At 49.6% G+C, this 21252-nt stretch overlaps 1 protein-coding gene across 4 annotated transcripts in view; it reads right to left on the reverse strand.

The window, feature by feature from the left end:
- Positions 1-5802: 5802 nt before the first annotated feature.
- Positions 5803-21252, reverse strand: part of AK4 (adenylate kinase 4) — a 50830-nt gene continuing 35380 nt past the window's right edge. For all 4 annotated transcript variants that reach the window (XM_007480461.3, XM_007480456.3, XM_007480460.3 and 1 more), the window contains 3 exons: positions 11302-11474; positions 8258-8376; positions 5803-7704 (listed from right to left, as the gene is read on the reverse strand). In XM_007480461.3, coding sequence (XP_007480523.1) covers positions 7593-7704; positions 8258-8376; positions 11302-11474 — 404 coding nt within the window. In that variant the 3' untranslated portion in view covers positions 5803-7592. The remainder of the gene's footprint in view (positions 7705-8257; positions 8377-11301; positions 11475-21252) is intronic.

Genomic DNA, 21252 nt, shown 5'->3' on the forward strand with positions numbered 1-21252 from the left:
AGTGTTTTTAATAGGAATGAGTGTTATATTTTATCAAAGGCTTTTTCTGCATCCATTGAGATAATCATGTGATTTCTGTTGGTTTGATTGTTGATATGGTCAATTATGTACATGGTTTTCCTAATATTGAACCAACCCTGCATTCCTGGTATAAATCCTACTTGGTCATAGTGAATTACCCTCCTGATCACTTGCTGGAGTCTTTTTGCTAGTATCCTATTTAAGATTTTTGCATCTATATTCATTAGGGAGATTGGTCTAGAGTTTTCTTTCTCCATTTTTGACCTGCCTGGCTTTGGAATAAGTACCATGTTTGTGTCATAAAAGGAGTTTGGTAGAACTCCCTCTTTGCTTATTATGTCAAATAGTTTGTATAGTATTGGGATTAGCTGTTCTTTGAATGTTTGATAGAATTCACTTGTAAATCCATCAGGCTCTGAGGATTTTTTCTTAGGGAGTTCTTTGATGGCCTGTTGGATTTCTTTTTCTGATATGGGATTATTTAAGAATTCTATTTCTTCTTCTGTTAGTCTAGGCAATTTATATTTTTGTAAATATTCATCCATATCACCTAGATTGGTATATTAATTGCCATATAGTTGGGCAAAGTGGTATTTAATGATTGCCTTAATTTCCTCTTCATTGGAGGTGAGGTCCCCCTTTTCATCTTTGATGCTGTTAATTTGCTTTTCTTCCTTCCTTTTTTTAATTAGATTGACCAGTACTTTGTCTATTTTGTTTGTTTTTTCAAAGTACCAGCTTCTAGTCTTGTTTATTAGTTCAATAGTTCTATCACTTTTGATTTTATTAATTTCTTCCTTAATTTTTAGGATCTGTGGTTTGGTTTTCTTCTTGGGATTTTTAATTTGTTCACTTTCAAGTTTTTTGATTTGCAGTTCCAATTCATTGATCTCTTCCCTCCCTAATTTCTTAATATATGCACTCAGGGATATGAATTTTCCTCTGAGTACTGCTTTGGCTGCATCCCATAAGGTTTGAAAGGATGTCTCACCATTGTCATTTTCCTCAATGAAATTATTGTTTCTATGATTTGTTCTCTAACAGGTTTTGGAGTATCATATTATTTAATTTCCAATTAATTTTTATTTGGCTCTCCATGTACCCTTACTGATCATTATTTTTATTGCCATATGATCTGAAAAAGTTGCATTTATTAGTTCTGCTTTTCTGCATTTGAGTGCCATGTTTCTGTGAACTAGTCTATGATCTATTTTTGTGAATGTGCCATGTGGTGCTGAGGTGTATTCGGTTTTGTCCCTATTTATTTTTCTCCCTATGTCTATTAACTCTAATTTTTCTAAGATTTCATTCACCTCTTTTACCTCTTTCTTGTTTATTTTTTGGTTTGATTTATCTAAATTTGATAGTGGTTGGTTTAAGTCTCCCACTAATATGGTTTTACTGTCTATTTCCTCCTTCAATTCTCCTAGTTTCTCTATTAAAATTTGGATTCTTGGAAAACAAGGGGATGCCCTTCAATTGGGGAATGGCTGAACAAATTGTGGTATATGTTGGTGATGGAATACTATTGTGCAAAAAGGCATAATAAAGTGGAGGAATTCCATGGAGACTGGAACGACCTCCAGAAAGTGATGCAGAGTGAGAGGAGCAGAACCAGGAGAACATTGTACACAGAGACTAATACACTGTGGTATAATCGAACATAATGGACTTTTCCATTAGTAGCAGTGTAATGTCCCTGAACAATCTGCAGGGACCTAGGAGAAAAAACACTATTCATAAGGAGAGGACAAACTGTGGGAGTAGAAACACTGAGGAAAAGCAACTGCCCAACTATAGCGGTTGAGGGGACATGACAGAGGAGAGACTCTAAACGAACACTCTAATGCAAATACTAACAACATGACAATGGGTTCGAGTCAAGAACACATATGATACCCAGTGGAATCACACATCAGCTATTGGGGGTGGGGAGGGAGGAAAAGAAAATGATCTTTGTCTTTAATGAATAATGCTTGGAAATTATCAAATAAAATAGTATTTTAAAAAAATTTGGATGCTATACCATTTGGTGTGTACATGTTGATTACTGATATTTCCTCATTATCTAAAGTCCCTTTTAATAGAATATATTTACCTTCCCTATCCCTTTTAATCTGGTCTATTTTGGCTTTGGCTTTGTCAGATATCATGATTGCTACTCCTGTCTTCTATCAGTTGAGGCCCAAAAGATCTTACTCCATCCTTTAATTCTAACCTTGTGAGTGTCAACTCGCCTCATATGTGTTTCTTGAAGACAACATATGGTAGGGTTTTGGGTTCTAATCCATTCTGCTATTCGTCTACGTTTTATGGGTGAGTTCATCCCATTCACATTCAAAGTTATGACTGTCACTTGTGGAATCCATGGCATTTTGATATCCTCCCCTAATTCTGACCTTTCTTCTTTAGCTATAACCTTTTAAACCAGTGATTTACTTTAGATCAGTCCCCCTAGTCCCCTCCCTTGATATGCTTCCTTTTCTAGCCCCTCCCTTTTTGTTCCCTTTCCCTCCCCCCTCTCCTTCCCTCCCTTTTTATACTCCCTCTCCCCCCTCCTTAATTTCCCCTTCTCTCTTACCCTGTTGGATAAGATAGAATTCAAGATCCCAATGGATCTAGATGTTCTTCCCTCTCAGAGTTGATTTCACTGAGAGTAACGTTTAAGTAATACCACTTTGCGCTCTCTTCCTCTCCTTATAGAATTCTTCCCCTCCCCTTCCCATGTGTATCTTTGTGTGAGAAAGATTATTCTATTTAGTTTTTCCCTCTATTTCTTGAAGTAAATCTTAGTACCATCAATCCCCTCCCTTTTCCTATCTTCCCCCCCTTTCACCATATCATCTTGATGCCCCAATCTTTTTCTATGCATGATTCTTCTAACTACTCTAATGATGCATACAATTTGAGTTACACATTACATTTCCCCCACATATATAATTTGATATAAATGTAGTCCTTATAGAAGAGTGTTTGAATGAAAGAAAAAGATAACATTTTTCTCCTTTTCCCTTTCTTTCATATTTACCTTTTCATGTTTCTCTTGCTCTTTGTGTTTGGATGTCAAACTTTCCACTAAGTTCTGGTCCTTTCTTTGCAAATACTTGGACATCTTCTATTTTGTTGAATGTCCATACTTTCCCCTGGAAGTATATAGTCAATTTTGATGGGTAGTTGATTCTTGGTTGAAGACCCAGCTCTCTTGCCTTTTTGAATATCGTGTTCCATGCTTTGTGGACTCTTAGCGTGTTTGCTGCTAAGTCATGTGTGACCCTTATGGGGACTCCTCTATATCTGAAGCTCCTCTTCTTGGCTTCTTGTAAGATTTTCTCCTTAGCTTGGAAGCTCTTGAATTTGACGATTACTCTGGGGGTTGTCTTTTGGAGATTTAGTATAGAGGGTGTTCTATGAACCCTTTCTATTTATATTTTTCCCCCTTGCTCAAGAACATTAGGGCAATTCTCTTCTATAATTTCCTGTAGTATGGCATAGAGATTTTTGTTTATCTGTTTTTTCGGGTAGACCAATGATTCTCAAGTTGTCTCTCCTTCCTCCATTTTCCTGGTCTGTCACCTTGTCAGTGAGATATTTTGTTTTCTTCTAATTCATTATTTTTTTGACTTTGCTTTATTAATTCTTGCTGTTTTGCAAGATCACTGTCTTCCAGTTGCTTAATTCTTGTCTTTAAGGACTGGTTTTGCTTTTCAGTTTGGTCTGCCCTTCTGTTTGTGGCCTCCAGCTCTTTCTCAATTGTGAGGTCTTGTCTGTCAGGCTGCTGACCTCTTTCTGAATATTTTCCCATTTTTTCTTACCACAAGGTTTCCATCTTTTGGATAAGCTCCATTTTGAGTTCTTCCAGAGGATGTGGATGATTTCCATTTTGGGGGCATGTTTTGATTTTGTTTGAATTTCATCCTCTTTCTCTTCTGTCCCCTGGTTCCCCCCCCCCCCATAACAGTTCTCAATAGTCACTTTTTTCCCTTTCTTCTTGGAGGATTACTCTTGGGTAGTGTGAGCCTTCCCTTTGGTGTTTTTTTCCCCCTTTTCTTTTTGGTCAGAGGTCTAGGTGATATGGGCGGGTTGTCTGTGGATTTAAGTTGCCTCAGACTAGTTCTTCCCAGCCTCCGTGGTTAGTGCATTCCCCCCCCCCCCCCCCCCCCGGTGCTCTGTGGTCTCTTCTCACCGGTGCACAGGAATCTCCTGTAAAACTGCTCTGAGGGGTGGATCTCTGGTAGTCCCTGTCAGTTTCCAGGGAGCCTGGTGTGCCCCCCCCCCACTACAACAAGGAGCGGAGCTTTGGCCTTAGGCAGTTTCTACAGTTTCTGGAGACTCCACACTGTTCGTAGTTTGCAGGGGCCCCATGGTCTGTATGCTTTCCAGTGTGCAGGGTTCTCCAGTGAAACCGCCCTGAGAGGTAGTTCCCTAGGAGTCTTTAGATCCCAAGGACCCTGGTGTTCCCCCCCAGACAGAGACATTCCTCACTCACTCGCTGTCCCAGTGAGCGCTCTGAGGCCCTACTCTGGGTCTGTGGGGGAGGAGGGGGAAGGGCAGCTCAGTTCATGTTTTTGTGCAAGCTTTTCCTCCTACTTATAGTGTGGCACTGTTCAAACACCACATACCTTCGTGTCTGTAGGGTACTGGAGAGTCCCTCTGTTCTTCCAAAGATGATTTTTATGCTCTTTTTGAGGTAGTCTATTTTGCTCGGTGCCGGGGAGAGGAAGCGATTCGCGTCTAGATTGCAGCCATGTTTACCCAGAAGTCTCCATCGTGGCTCTTGCTGACTGGGGCACCCTGTGAAAATCCTGAGACCCCCAGAGGCTGCCGCTTTCTCAAAAGAAAAATGGGGCGGTTGGAGCGGACGATCTTGAAGGGCTCTGTCAGCTCTGCATTCTGAGTCGGACTGCTTTGCTCTGAGGACAGGCACTCTAGACGGAGGCTGACTCCCTAAAAGACCAGCCTGGACGAAGGATGCCCATTCCCCCAAGGGGAGGCAGCTCCCCAGAGCAATGAAATCAGAGGCTCCTTCCTTACCTTAAGAGCAAATGAAAATGGACAGTCCAATGAGGGAGAGCAGAAAGTAAAGTGGATTCGGTTATAGACTCAGAAAGGACCTCCAAGGCCATTTAGTCTAATGGCATCCTTTTAAAGAGCAGGGAAATGGTACTTCATTGGGTCCTCACAACTACCCTGGGAGGTGGGAGCTATTATTCCCATTTCAGAGATGAGGAAGCTGAGCTGGGAGGGGGTCTCAGGAGGGGCGCGCATGCTCACACATGGGTAGATACAGGCACATAGAAAGTCAGCAGAGTCACAAAGATACAGGCAGATGCCCAATGGAGGGAGGTGGAGGTGGGAGGCTACAGAAAGGATAACCCAGATCAGGAACCATCATCTCTCATCAGAGGTGACTCTTGAGCTGGCCTTAGAAAGGAACTGAGGGGTCCAGGGGGACAAGATGGGGAGATCCGCAGCCCTGGAAGGACATCCTGCACAAAGGCATGGGAGTGAGAGAGGAGGCACCTCTGAAATAAGCCGCAGCATTGGGGAGCCTTTATGAAGAAGCCCCAAGCAGAGCCTCTGCCCTCTTCTTGCTGTTCTCTCCTGCTCTGCCACTTCCATATAAATGCTGGCTGAATTGCTGTTCCCGGATTTCTCCTTCCCCACCCTGAGGTCCCCTGACAAAGAGGCGTCGATAATAGCCCCGGCTGAGCCCCGCAGCTCTCTGCCATTGTCCCAACCTCCTTCCTCCCCCAGTGCTAAGAATCAACACGAGGCAGCGACCACATTCCAAAAGCCCTTCGTGGGCACTTTAATGACACAAATCAGAAAAATGAACAATCCCTTTCCACCCACTCACCCGGTACAACAGTAGAAAACTTGGCTCCCACCAAGACAGCCACAAGAGAGCCCAACAGCTCCGTTCCATCAGGGCAGAGAGGAGGAGAGACAGTTGGGCAAGAAGCTGGGGGCCCCTTCTGAAGGCAGACGACGTCCAGGTCCCCGAGGCCGAGACACCCAATGAGAGGGGCTTCGGCAAGTAAAGGACGCATTTCAGCTCCATCATCCAGTGCCCAAACAGGGCCCTCTTCGACCCATTGGGGTGCCATTTGGGGGGGAGCGGGGGGAGGTCACTTCCAGAAACCCCATCAGAGCATCTCCTCAGGTAAAGTCCCCCCAATCACGGAAAAGGACGCTCCTGAGTAGTAAGGCAGCAGGAATACATTTCATTTTCTCAGATTTTCCAGAGGAAACAAGGATGGGGGCTCACCCTTCAGGATCCAGATCCCCGACCCTCTGTCCTATAGGAATAAAGCTATCAGACTCGGTCTACACTCAGCTAATGCAGAGGTTTTATGTCTCCACATGGGCCCCTGGCTCTCGTCTGCATCTCTACAAGGGTGCTGTAGGGCTCCCTCCCAGGACAGGGCACTCATGTTTAGCAGCATCTCTCGAATAGTTTATTTTTCAGGAACAACGAAAGTGTCTTCTCAAGTAAAAGCATCAAGTTAAGAGTTGGAAGGTCCTCCAATCCAACCCTCCCCCCCATTATACGGACAAGTAAACTGAGGCAGGCATGAAAAGACTCACCCCCCCCCCAGTCACAAAGCTAAAGAAAAAGCCATCTGCAGGAGGGGGTTTGGAACTCCTCTTCCCAACTCCAAGAGCAGTGCTCAATCCACTCTACCACACCGCCTCTAGGCCTGCTTTAATTACTCTCTGAGGGTGGTCTTCCAGCCCAGGAGATGGTGTGCGAGTCCTCTCTGGGCCACTAAATCCAGTGCAAGACTCTGGAGGGGCCTATTCGTCCATGAAAGGAAAGGAGAGCCGCACACCAAGGGGAAACTCAAAGCCGGGGCTGAATGGATTCTACTCATTCCATCCAAAGAGGATGTCAGAGACTTCCAATGGCACATGCATCTCCACCATTAGCCATGGGGTAGCTTGCACAGGGGCAGAGCTGAGGAGCAAAGGTGGTCCTTAAGCCTTTCTTCTCAGAGGCATGAAAAAAATCCTGTGGACCGAGGAGAGAGAGCGCTCACGTCCAGAAGGAAGGAAGAAAAGGAAAGCCAGAAGCCCAGAGAGCCCTCTGACAGAGGCAGCGGGAAGATGGGGCTTGGCTACAAGGATGGAGGCGGAGGCAGGAGTTCTGTCATCAAGGTGGGGCCAAAGTCCTTGGAGGTCTCCATTCCCACAGCTGGGTGGCACAGCTCCCATCCCCACCATCCCACCATCCCCACGCCCAGAGGGCGCCATGATGGAAAGCCACCCGCCACTCCCAACGAGAGGCGGTTGAGAGAAGTCATCCAGGGCTCGAGCCCTCCCCATACTGCTCTCATCGAGGGGGTCCACACACACGCCGAGCATCTACTTTTCTACACTCTTTGAGACTTCCTTCCTAAGGGTAGAGGGCCCTACTTTTGGTCAATTCTCTAAATAGATTCATCTTTAAATCCACTCCCTGGGAGAAGCAAGGAAGGCGCTTCAAGTGATCTCAATTAGCTTCTAATTTGAACACGGCACCAATACTACACACACAATTTAATGAACAACCACATCCTCCACGTTCTTCATTAGGCTTCTTTCGATCCAATGGACGCCATTTTGTTGGAAAAGAGCGAGTAAACGTACGGCCAGATTTTGTTCGTCTCTGTCCCAGAAAAGGAGTGGAGGATACCTCGGTGCCTGAAAAACAACACCAAAAACGGCATATTGAGGTTTTCTATCCAAAAATGAGGCTCATTAGCTGGGTGACCCTGGGCAAGTCACTTTGCTCACATGGTCTCACCCTGACTGCTCTTCTGCCTTGGAACCAATACACAGGGTGGGCCCCAATACTCTTGTACCTGCCTTCTTTAGTGGCCTCTGGGGAAGGAATGCTGTGTGGGTCACACACGGTGGATGGCTTTGCTTGGTTTTCCTAATTTCCTATTCCTTGGGGTTCTAGGAACATTTTCTCCAAGGTAAACTCTCTGGGAAGGGCAGAAGAGGTAGCTGATATCAAAGTGAAAAGCACCGAAACAAAGGAACAACCAAAAAAAGTAGGCTGCGACCTGAGACCTAGACGAGAGGATCCCTCCCAGGAGCAGGAAAAGGAGCAGAGGAAGACCCGAACTCGTATCCGCCGGCTCAAAACCACCGCATCAGGCGGCCTCTGATGCTACAGAACGACGCTGCTGGGTGCAGTCAAGGCTGCCAACAACAAACAAAGCTGGTAACGTTCTGCGCAAACACTCACTTGTATAATTCTATGACGGGCTTCGCCACCTCCTTGTACTGTCTCAGGCGAGCAGCGACGGACTCCGGCTTATCGGCCTCCTGCTGAATCAGCGGCTCTCCGGTGATGTCATCAACTCCCTGGAGAAGAAGAAAAAGCGGGTGAGAGGGGCCCGGTGGCACCACTGGGGACACCCCAACCTTCCACTGCAGCCTTTTCCAGTCATTTCTTGGTTTTATCCAACCCTCATTTTACAGATGAAGAAACTGAGACAGAGAGGGGCAAGTGACTCTGCCAGTACCCAGCGACGGTCCTAGAGGGGTCGGCCACTGCCTTCTCCACTCATTTTGCAAAGACTGAGGAGGGGAGGTGACTTGTCCAGGGTCACCCGCTTGGTGTCTGAGGCCAGATTGGAACTCATGGAAATGAGTCTTCCTGATGCCAAGTCTAGTGCTCTGCCCACTGGGCCACCCAGCGACCCTCGGAATGTATACTGACCGGCACCCCAAGGCAAGCCACGGATACTAAAAGGGAAAAAGACAGAAGCCACCCTGTGCTTCCTCCCCCACCCTCCCTTGATGAGTAAGGGGGAGACGGGCTTTCTCCTGATCTGGTCAAGAGCCTCTTGTGGCAGAGCAAAGTGGACACGCCACCGTGCAGCCACCGTGCAGCCACTGCAGGTCTTCAGCCTCCGGCAGTCTCTTCTAGCCCGAGGCTGGAGTGCTTTGAGAGAGTCTCGGCAACAGGACGTCGGGAAGACAGAAATTGGAGTTTGGGGCACAATTAAGGGCTTTAGACCCTGGACTCCCCGGCTCTGGGGATGCTTGGAGAAGGGCAGGCGAGCCTGGGCGGGCACCCGGAGAGCCGCCCTTCGGATCCAAGAATCGGGACCCGGCGGCAGAACGATGAGGCACGCGTGAAAGAGGGAGCCCCAGGCCTGAGGACGGCAGCCCTCGGGAGCTCGGATCCCTTCTGGACACCTCCTGGACGCCCAGGGCCAGGGCGGCCCAAACCCTCAGCTGGACGCCCAGGGCCAGGGAGGCCCAAACCCTCAGCTGGACTCCCAGGGCCGGGGCGGCCCAAACCCTCAGCTCCGCCATCCCACAGTCCGCGAGTCAGAGAAACACTTTCCACGTTGGTTGCTAAACGTTCCCCAAGCTCGGCTCCCCTTTGAGCCCTTCTCCTTGTTTCGTGGGATAGTCAAAACTTCTCATGAGCCCTTTGTGGAGCGTTTATAAACAAGTCCGTATCGTACACTGGGGGGCTCTTCCTAGCCGTCCCTCTTCACCCGCCAACTCCATCAAGGGCTTTCTGACTGGGGGTCCTCAGGACGCTCTCGTCTCGGTGCGTCACTGGACCGGTTACTCTTCTCTAAGAAATGATGCTCACCCATCCGTGTGGCACCCCCCACTCCCCAGCCCTCTTTCACATTAATGCCTTCGTTCAGCAGGCCTGAGAGCGTTCTAAGGGCCCCCCATCTTTTTTCTCACCACAATCCTCCTCGTTCAGCCCTCCATCTATTCAGAAAAGGCCACTCCAGGCACGTAACAAAAACAAGTCATTCTCTGTCTGGTAAACTAGAGCTCGTGTCCGCTTTTGTGCCACCACTGCACCGACTCCGAGCGCCCCAACCTCCTCAAAGTGGGCACGAGGCAGAGCCACCAGGCTGCCGGGCGGATCTGAGCAGCCTGGCCACACCTCAGGCTGGGACAGCGTCTCCACGGGGGCTTTTGGAGGCACTATGAAACCAGCACAACCAACTCCTCTACTGACCCCTCCAGAGAACATGCGGGCCCTCTTCCCACTTGGCTGGGATTTCATTTTTGTCTCCTGGCTTATTTCTAGGGAAAATGCCAAGATGAAGAGATTTCCAGCTTCCCAAAAGTCCGGGAGGTGGGTGTTGTCATGACCCCATTTCATAGTGGAAGAAGCAGAGACCAAGAGTGGTTAAAGGACTTGGCCAAGGCCGTGTGACGAGCACACGTCTAAGCTCGATCGGAACTCCAGGCCCCGCATCCTACCCGCCGCACTACCTGGATCTCATGTAGAGCTTTCCAAGGTCCCTGGAATTCCTGGTCCCTCATTTCCCCCTTCCACAACTGGCACGGCTGAAGATGGAGACCTCAGGGGACGCGGCACCTTCTCCTTTTTGTGCCGTTTCCCGGACTGCCCCAGCAAATACTTCATCATCAAGTGCTGGACGCCCCATCCTAGGAGCACCCCCCAAGCCGGAGCCCCCCCGGCAGAGACACCCGTCACCAGGAGGAAGTCACAAAGGAAATGGGTTAAAAATACGTTCTGGAAGAACTCCTCCTCCCTCCTGGGTAACGCTGACCAGTCAAGACACAACTCCGTGATTCTCCTGTTCTGGGCAAAAATTCTGGACGGCGTCCGCGTCACGCTGGGCCAAAGACCAGGACGGAGCTCGCTGTCACGGATGCTGGGCCTAACGACAGCGGCTCCAGGACACCCTCCACAGACGGCCGTGCTGGACTGGAGAACAACCTCTTCCAAAGGGAGCAGACAGAGGCCGACGATGAAGCCATTCCTGATTGCACCCTCCTCGCCCGGAGGGAGAAGAAAGACCAAACGGCCTCGAGGATGCTTCCAGCCACAGAGGCTGAATCGTTCAGGATCAACAGCAGGAGGCAATAAGGAGACCAAGAGAGCATCCAGAAGGCGCTGAGGGCCCCTCGGAGAGGAGAGCAGGGAGGGAGAAGCGCGGAGGCCCGCGTGGACAGCAGAAAAATCTAGAGGAAGCCTGTCCACACGAGGGATCCACGAGGTGGGAACTCAGGAAGGGAGAAAACCCCATCCAAACACTCATGTTTTAAGAAGAGTGACCCGGCAGATGAAAGGAAATGGAAGAATTAAAATGACAGAAAAGAAACTCGGGTTCAAGAAGACAATGAGACACACAGAGGCAGACAAACAGAGGCTGGCAGACAGACAGACAGACAGAGACAGACAGACAGAGGCAGGCAGCTGGCCTCCCTGCTCATGCCAGGCCTCAGTTTCTGGCTCTGTAAAAGGGGAAGGCTGGCTCTAGCCCAAGGATGGCTTACCTGTACTTGGGGTGGGTTGAACTCCAGGTTGTAGACCCTCCCACTGGGAAGATGAATCCAGCGGCGGCTCAGACGGTCTTTGAGAGTTTCAAATGGAATGTTCAAGCTGATCACCAAGTCCGGCTCACAGATCTTGTCCAGGGCTTCGGCCTGCGTTAACGTCCGGGGAAAGCCTGAACACCAAAAAAGGTAGAATAAGCGTTTCAGTAGAGCCCACGACAAGCCAGGGGCTGACTGAGCTCTGTGAATCTCAAAAAATTCTCAGACCCTACTTCCTAAGATTTGGTTAAGACCATTCCCCATTTTAAACAATGAAGGGACTTGTCAGGAATGCAGACCTCTACTCCACCCCTACTTAAGCATACTTTAGGGGAAGATCAAGTTGTAAACTCCTTACTGAACAATGGAAAGTACTTAACTCATACTTATAGTGAGGCGAAGCACTTAAGCTAAGTCTATTGTTAGGAAGGTGCTAAGTACCCATGAAGGTCAGGCAACTTGCAAACTTGCAAGTTGCAAAGAGGTGTGAACTTACTCAGAAGTTTTAGTCTTCCCAGAAAAGTTTAGTCTACTCAGGTGTGAATTAAGAATGGTCTGTCCTTTGGAAAAGTCTACTGTGACTGGTAGATGTGAGAACTTAGGGGAGGTGACATAGGAGAAAATTCTCTTTAAAAGGAGCTAAAAAGAGGTCTCTGAAAAATTCAACTTGCCAAAGCTGAATCGGAGAGGCAGCTTGCCAGAGCTGCCTTGAAGGGCTTGGTGGATGAACTTAATTCAGCTTGCTGAAGCTGAACTGGTGGGTATCTCTGAACACTAGAATCTTGCTTGGGACAAAACTTGTGGTGAGTGGATAAAAGACTGACTGATCTCTCTCTTAAGGCTTAAAAACCTAGGCTGGCCTATCTCTTTTCTCATTGTTTCCTCTTACTCTCTCTTTCATTAATTCCTTATTTGTATTAATTCAACTCTCCATAAAAACCCAGCTGACTTGGGTATATTTCATATTTGGGATTTTTTCCCCAGCGACCACTATACTTTTGGTTTGAAACCATATTTATGTGGTCACAGTTTAAGGCAACCACTCTTATCTGTAACAGTTTATACCAACCACTCATTTAAATGTTACAGCTCCTTGATCTTTGGCACAAAACTGGCTCCATTCAACAGAGGAGAACAGAGGCAGGACAGGGGAGGTGACTTGGCCCAGGGTCACACAGTGTCCCGAGACTGGATTTGAATTCAGATCTTCCCAACTCCCAGTGGTTTGTGCTCTGTGGAACCACCCAGTACCTCTTAAATAACAAGGGGGGTGGGGTGCAGGATGGGAGGTCCTGGGTGGTTCCAACGGGGCCTTGGGCATGTCCCCCAGGGGGAAGTCGCTGATGGCCCGACCCTTGAGCTCTTTTGGCTTAGAACTGATCTTGGGCCAGGTGCGGGTTCAAGATAATAATCAATAAATAGTAGAGCTGGCTTCAAAGTGCTGAAGTGGGCTGAAGGCACAGAAGTCACAGCTAATTCTTAAACAGTAACAAGCCGCATTTCTACCCCCTGCTAAGTAAACCCTTGGCTCCCAAGGGAGAGGAGCCTGGTGGGTGAAAGTAGCAGCCGCCACATTTTACAGATGAGGAAACTGAGGCTCCGGAGGCTGTTATTTGGCCCCATCACCCGGCTCACAGATGGATTCTGCCAAGCCTGGAGGCCTCTCCAGAGTCCCACCACGTGTGTCTGATCTGTCTGTCCATCCATCCATCCACACGGACACACATGCACAGGCACGTGCACTTTGCTCGGAAGTATCTTCTCATCTTCCAGGCGCTGACGGGGACTCGGGCATCTGCGCAGCCTCAGTACCTCCCCCCACCCCACGGTGCAGCGCCCGCTGCTGGGCCGGCTCTTCCCTTCTGTCCAGGAACCGAGCCGGGGATGGGTCTCAGGGCAGGTGGACTTCGGCCTCTTCTCCCAGCCCCGACGCCCATCAGGGGCAGCGGCAACACTTCCAGCTGCCAGAGCGCCTCCACGATGCTGAAGCCTCACCAAACCCCACCCCGCCACCGCCCTAGGGGTCTATGGACAGAGAGAATCTGGCCGGGGGCAGCTGGGAAGGGCGGAGCTGAGGCCGGAAGGGAGGGTCTCCAGGTCTCTGAGTGTCCCTCAGACTCCTTCCTTAACTCTGGGCCAGAAGCCCCAGGCCTTCCCCTCCCCCAACCTCCTGGTAGCTGTCCCTTGTCCTCCAGCTCACTGTTACCATGGAAACTGCATTTCCAGCTCTATGGAGAGGTTTCTTTAATGCACTTTAAATGGCTTCAGAAGAGGCACCCATGAAAAAAGCCTCCAGAATGGGGCCACTGCAAGGTGGCTCAGGGAATGAAGAGCCTGGGGGGGGGGGGGGGGGGGGGAGAGGGGGTGCTGGGTTCCAATGTGACCTCAAACACTTCCAGCTGTGTGACCCTGGGCAAGTCATTTAACCCCCAGGGCTTAGCCCTTTCTGCCCTGGGAACTGAGTCTTAGTGCCAAGGAAGGCAAAGAAATATACTCAGAGGCGCCCCCTCCCTGCCCTCCGGGAAACAACCCAACCCATCCGGGTCCTTCCTCGCATCCTTGCTCAAAGGTGGGAGAGCAGGCGGAAACAGAGAGGGGCAGCCCTGCGGGGCCATCGGGCTTGGACAGGACCCGACCCCGGTGTAGGAGGAGAATCATCCCTCCGCCCAACCCCACACAAGGTTTCCCCTTCTCGGCTGCCAGATCACGTGCACGGAAATGAAGTCAAGAAAGCAAGCAGCAATGGCTGTCGGGAGCTCCCTGTCACTGGGCGCCCTTCGGCGCTGCACCGAGGTAACGAGCACTCAGGAAAGGGCCACTCGGGGCCGGGCATGAGCAGAGATGGGGGAGGGAAAGAAAGCGAGAACGGCAGCGCCTGCCCACGAGCCGCTTACCCTGGAATGGCAAGACGCGGCAGCGTGTTCCAGGGCTCTACAGAGTGGCTCCCCACCCTGAGACCCCACACCGGGCTCAGGCCCCAAAAGCCCGGAATGCCGGGCCCCGGCGTTTCTTCAGACCTTCTGTCCATTCACTCCCCTACCTTCTCTGGATCGGCTATCTCAATGCCTGCCCATCCAGCCACCCCTTAATCCGATACCTACACATGTGTCTCTCCTGAGTCTGTATCTGGGTCTGTGGCGCTCCAGGCCTGCCCAGCCACACCTATCATCTCCTGCGTGTGTATCTACCTCCCGGCCGCCCATCCGTAACCAACCAGCGTCCACTCATCCTCCCTCTCAAGCCTCCCCCATTCATCACTTCCGCCTTAAATAGACTCCCAGCTTAGGCAGCTGCCAAGTCAAGTCATTCTGCACAAGTGAAAGGAGGGCTAAATAAATAAATAGCACGGGGGCAGCCAAGTGGCTCAGTGGATGGAGAGCCAGGCCTAGAGACGGGAGGTCCCGAGTTCAAATTTGGCCTCAGACATCTTAGCTGGGTGACCCTGGGCAAGGCACTTGACCCCATTGCCCATGATGGCAAATCTATGACACACGTGTCAGCACTGACACGTGTAGCCATTTTCGATGACCTGGCCACATACAGAGAAGTACTGGGCCATATGCCAAGGACATTTTTTTCTCTCAAAGGGATACACCACCCAAATTATGCTTGTTTTTTTGTCAAATCTTGACACACCAAGCTCAAAAGGTTGCCTGTCACTGGCCTCGCCCTTACCACTCTTCTGCCTTAGAACCAATACCTAGTATTGATTCTAAGATGAAAGGTCAGGGTTTAAAAAGAATAATAAATAGATAAGACAGCACCAATGGCCCCTGCCCACCTTGTACCTCACCAAGGTCTGCAACCAGTCCTGCTATCCTGCAATCAATCAGATGGGAGAAGTCGAATTCATTATCTGTCTAAATATCTATCCATCCACCTATCTATACAGCAATCCAAATCGAATTCATCATCCAGCTATCTAAATCTCTGTCTATCCATCTGACGATCTAAGCTGGGAAAACCACGTTCTGGCACATCTCGTGGACCTGCCTCGGTTTCCGTCACTTTCAGAAGAAAGCCAAGGGGAGAGGATTCCTCTCCTCCCTTCAGCAGCTCTCACACAGACCCTGACAAGGAAGGGACCGCCTCAGCTACGAGATGGGATGTTTCTTGCCGGCATCTGTTCCCTCACACTGCTAACGCCGCTTGAAGAGAACCACACCAAGGAGTGGTAAAGCCTCTGCATCCAAAATCACAGCCAGAAAGAGCCAGGAGGGGTGATCACAGATCTGGAGAGAGAAACTCAAGCACAGGCTCACTTGGCCACGATGGCGCCATGTTCCCTCAAACCACAGGAGCACAGCGACTGGTTAAAGCAAAGGAAAGCTGGCCACCCTCCACTTCATCTGTATCTAGAACTCACAGTCACGGAGCCAAAGGTTTTGCCACTGACTCCCTGGGGGAGGATGTCTCTGGGCCTCGGTTTCCTCCTTTGTAAAATGAAGCAACCAGCCAACCACGAGGGTCCCTTCCAGCTCCAGACCAACGAGCCTATAATTATTTATTTGCACACAGCCGGCTCCTTTGGTGCCCAGTATTAATACAGATCAGGGGAAAAGACCCAGACCTGAGATCAACCGTCACGATGGCCCTGTGGAGGGAGCTGGACAGGCAGGATCATTTCTTTGGGCTTCAGCTCCAAAGCTACGGCCGCCTCCAATTCCCTCGGCCCTGTAAGTTTCCTGATGGAAGAGGCTGTCTTTGCTGGCTCCCTCCAGCAGCAAGCACCCTGCAAGAATTGCCTTCTCCCCTCCACCAAAAGCAAACACTAAACGTCGGCAGTAACGCTGACAGGTGGGAGCATGAGGAACCCGAACAGACAAGCTTCATCTTAAAAAACCAAGTAAACTCGGACAGAGGGCCATTCCATCGTGCTTGTTTATTCATGGGAGTAGATGCGATTCTGGACCAGAACAGATTTTGCTCATTTTAACCCCCAGCGAGGAAAGGCACCTTACCCATCTGTCCCGGCAACTCATCTCACGGAGCGGCTTTCAGTCCGAGCGGCCTGGATAGAGCCCAAGGTTCTGTGCCTTCTCGCTGGGGGCTGGGGGACCCGTCAGAGGCTGGGGGGGGGGGGGGGGGGGGCTGGCTCTCTCTGGGTTATACGACCTCCTGAGACTCGTATTTTCTAATGATGAGGGTGGCATCAAGGGTATTGACTGTCCTAGTTTCCTTATTTCAAACTAGATATCCCTCTTCCAAGCCAGGCTGCCGTGCATGGTGGGGCACATAGACTGCAGAGAGGAAAAGCCTCTTAACTACTGGGCACAGAAGAGCCTTCATTGTTCCCCTGCCAACAAGCCACTCCTGATGGGATCTGGGACTGGAAGGGGCCATCCAGGCCACTCGGTGCAGATGAGGAAATGAAGGACCACAGAGGTGGCAGAGAAGAAGCCCTGGGTCCTGCCTCTTTCCCCCTTTTGCTCAGGACAAGTGATTTCCCTGGTATAAGGAGTCGACGGCACAGAGAGCCAACGAGCCCCATTGAGGCATTCTTTCCTGTAATTTCTGGCCTCCCAGAACCGCCCCCCTGCCAGACACTGACAGGGACCCAGTGACTTGCCTGTGGTTATGCAGCCAATGTGTGCCAGAGGAAGTCTGGATGCTTGGCCTGGAGATGCCTAATAGTGGCCTGATCTGAGCTGCTGAATGAGCCCTGATCTTAAAAGAAGCGAGGAACAGCCAGGATTCGAACCGCAGCCCTCAGAAGTCAACTCCATGATGCCATGATGTGCCTCCAAGGCTGGCTATCCCAATGGCTGCCACCCACCCCATGAACCCTGGAGATCTACTTCCTGCATACATCATACGGACAGTCACTGAATGCAAGCAAATGGTTTCAAAGGCCATGCTGGGGGTGGGGGTGGGGGATCATTTTTGGACTAAGAGAGGGAGAGCTGGGCTCCATGTCTGTTTCCAGTGCATGAAGGGAATCGAGTCATTTGGCCTTCATGGTCTTCCAAACTGGGGAAGGCCACATCTGTAGTATTGACCTCCATACCTTCTCTTCATTCAGAAAACATCTATTAGGGGGTTTCTCCTGTGCCAGGCCCTGTGCTGAGCTAGGGATAGGGGAAAAAAAGACAGTGCCTGCCTTCATGGAGTTTTCAATCTAATGGAGAAGACAAATAAATATATAGCCAAGCAGGCTATATGTAAGATAAATAAGAAATATTTAAATAGGTTAAATAAGAAATGCTTATATAAATAGGATAAATAGAAATTAAATAAAATTAACAGAAAATAAAAGAACTGGAATTGAGAGGGGCTCGGGAGACTTTCTGTAGAAGGGAGTTTTCATTGAGACTTCTCTCCAAATTATCCCATTTATGATAGGATACTTGGATACAGTGATTGTGAGTAGGTTGTCTCCCGACAGTGGCCTGTGAGCATCTATCCCTTGGTACTCCCAGTATTTAGCCAAGTGACCAGCACACAGTAGGTAATTAAAAGATTCTGGTTGACTTGCCTTCCAAAATGGAGTACCTATTTGATCACTGGAAAAAATACGTGACCTCTCTGGGTCTCCTCATCTGCAACACTGAGACGGATCATCTTGGGGCCCACTTTGTGGTTCTGTGGCGAGGCTGAAATAAGGTTCCCCTATAGGAGCCATCTTGCAAATCCTAAAGCTGTGTCCTTGGTCCCGAGAGGTGTCCACTTCCCGCATCTCCATGGAGCGATTTCTTGGCTCGGGTCTTTCCTCTCTGAGCGAAGCCTTCTGGCCTTGGCATCCCTGAGACCCGCCAATGCCAAGAGCTTCAAGGCTGCCCCAGCAACAAGTCAGGACAATGGAGGGGAAAGAGGGAATGAAAACGCTTCTGTTTTTGTCATTGGGAGAGCATTCACTGCAGGGAGAGGGAGCGCGGCCAGGGCCCTCCACTGCATCCCAGGACAGGAAAACAAGGGCCTGACCGGATGGAAACGGAAGGTGCCCTTCAAGCGCAGGTCTCTTCGGAAAGCTCAGGCTGCGTCTGGCCCCAAACGCCATGAAGAGCGGCCATCCAGTCCGATGAGTAACGTCATCACAAACCTTTGGGATTTCAGGCCGGAATCATGCAAGAGGAGCGCCTAAACTGTGGCCTCTGACTCCAGAAAGGAGTCCCCAGGACACAAGCCCTCGTGCAGGCAGAGGCAGAAAAGGGGCTCTCCCCAGACTCTCAGGGCACAAAGAACGTGGGGTGGGGAGAAATGGACGGCCTTTGAGGACTGGCTCGCCAGGCTGTGAAGTAAGAATGGAATATGGAAAACAAGCAGGCAATAATTAAATGACTACGGTGTGCTAGGCTCTCCTGGGATCCAAAGACATTAATGGTATAAACTGCACTTACCCTCAAGGGCCCTGCAGTCTATTAAAAAAAAAAACACAACCATGGGAGGGGACAACGGGGTGGCTCAGTGGATGGAGAGTCAGGCCCAGAGGCCGGAGGTCCCGAGTTCAAATCTAGTCTCAGACACTTCCTAGCTGTGTGACCCTGGGCAAGTCACTTGACCCCCATTGCCTAGCCTTTACCACTCTTCTGCCTTAGAGCCAATAGTCAGCATTGATTCTAAGACAGAAGGTGAGGGTTAAAAAAAAAAACAACATACATGGGTAAGTATGGACAAAATAAATACTGAGTATTTTGAGAAAAGGGAGAAACCAGCTGGGAGGCACCAGGAAAAGACCTCTTCCTAAAGAAATCTCTCTTGCACCGTTTAAGGGTAGAGGACGGTGGGTGCCCTCCTACGATCATCTCTGGTTTAAAACACGGCTGCTTCATGTTGTGCCCCCATTAGACTAGGCCTCTGGGAGCAGGGCTTGGAGTTATTTCGGGGGTTTGCCTTTCTTTACACGCTACTGCTTAGCACAGTCTCTGCAACAGTAAAGTTTGTGAACCTGAAAAACTCCTGAAGAACTTGGACAAATACGTGGGATTCCAGGACCCACAAGAAGTTTCCACGTACTGATGCAAAGCAAAGAAAGCAGAGAAGAAGAACCTGATACAGAATGGCTCCACCAGGAAGGGAAAAGCAGTGATTCTGGAAGAAAAAGAAGGAATCCTCTCAGCAGAGGGGGGAGGACGACCCGAACCCCACATCTCTGCTTTAACTGTTTTGTCCAAAGGAATTGGGGGGCATTTCTAGAAATTACCAAGATGGGTGTACAGAAGCCACTTATTATTTAAAAGATAAATTGTGGCTGTCCTTATGAGAGCTCTGCCAGTTCTTCCTCCCTGACCCAGAGGCACCAGGGCTCTCCTCGGTCCTCAGTTCCTCCTGGCTGGACTTTTATTCTGACAGCCTCCTCGCAGACACCTGAATTGGTCATGTTTTGACAACTCTAATTTCTAATTAGCAGAAGCTAAAGAACATGCCAAGTAACAGTGGATCCCAGATGTCAACAGATGCACGCACGCACCACTGCCAACGCTCTCTATTGCCCTGAGAATCTCCACTTTTCCATTGGGCCGGCAGCCCTTCTCTCCCTACTGCAAGTCTATCCACGACCAAATGTTTGTTTAAGCCTCCCTGACTCATCATGTCCAGGGCTAGAGAGGTCTTTGGAGGTCCACTTCATCCACCCGTTTCTCTCACAGAGGAAGAAAATGACGCCCAAGGAAGCGGATCAGCAAAAAATCCTCCCGTCCAGCCCCAACGGTTGGCCATCTGACCCTGACAATAACTTTTGCAAAAGGAAGGGTTCTGTGTGGCCCCAAACACCGGGATCCACAAGTACTGTTACTGATGGAAAAGAAGAAAAAAGAAACCACTCTAATTTTGTACAAAGGCTTTCGCTGCATCCATGCACTGAAACAACATATATGCTGGCAAAACAACTTTCTCAGAGAAAATGAGATGCAAAAATCAGCAAAACCAAACTGAAAAACCTGTGCTTCTGACAAAGAATTTCTTAAATCATAAAATGCACACAGAACTATGAAGCATACAAAGTCTCGCTTAAAAACAGAAGGGCTCGAACCAATACGTGGGATTCTAATTCCTCAGCGTCTCCGTCTTGGGGCCACGTTTAACTTCTCGTCCCCCCTTCTCTCCCCAGGTGGTTGGCTGCCAAATCTCTTCATTTTCATATCCACACCGTCTCTTGAATCCACCACCTTGTTGTTTTCTGTCGCTACTGATCTGATGGCAAACAATTTCCTAGATTTCCAATTGCAGATAATATTGCGGCAAGAATTAGCCCCATCTTGAGAACTCTGCCATCAATTCACTGCGAAACCAAAACCTTCCCAGTTTGCCATTGGACAAAGCAACCAAAGCAGCCGAATGTGATCCTTTGGTTGTCAAAACTGCCGTGGCCAAGGACTGGAGAAGGGAGGAGGAGACGCAGGCCGGTGGGCAGGAATGGACACATGGATGGAGGAGTGGGGAACTGGACGGAGACGGATGTCCTTTGAAGAAATAGGCAGATTGAGAAGCAAAATGTGGTAAGAGATTCATTTTGGACAGGTTCGGCTGGCAATGTCCAGTCGGCAGTGGGAGACCCATTCCTGGAGGTCTTGGACTTTTCCTCAGCAGGTTCTTAGAGAACTCAGGGGAAGTGAGGAAATCCTTGGATGGGAGCATGGAGAGAAGGAAGATGAGAGCCTGGGGGGATGCTCATCGCTCTGCACGAGAGGACCCAAGAGAAGAGGCGGAGGAGGAAGAGAGACGGACAAGTGGCCACGCACCCGCATCAGAACGATGCCTCCACCATCTTCCATGATTTTCCAATGAGGCCTCGGTGGCGTCCTCATTTGCTTTTCTCTCGAGTGACGGCCAAAGGTTGTAAGTAGTTTGGGGAAATGTTTATTTGTGTCCTTTGACGACTTTTCTATTGGGGAATGACTCGTAACTGTTGTAAGGATCAGTTTGTGAGGCTTCCTTCGGCCCTTGTTCCTGAACCTACAAGTCCTTCCCGAATTT

Source organism: Monodelphis domestica, chromosome 2, assembly GCF_027887165.1.
Source record: "Monodelphis domestica isolate mMonDom1 chromosome 2, mMonDom1.pri, whole genome shotgun sequence".
NCBI lineage: Eukaryota > Metazoa > Chordata > Mammalia > Didelphimorphia > Didelphidae > Monodelphis > Monodelphis domestica.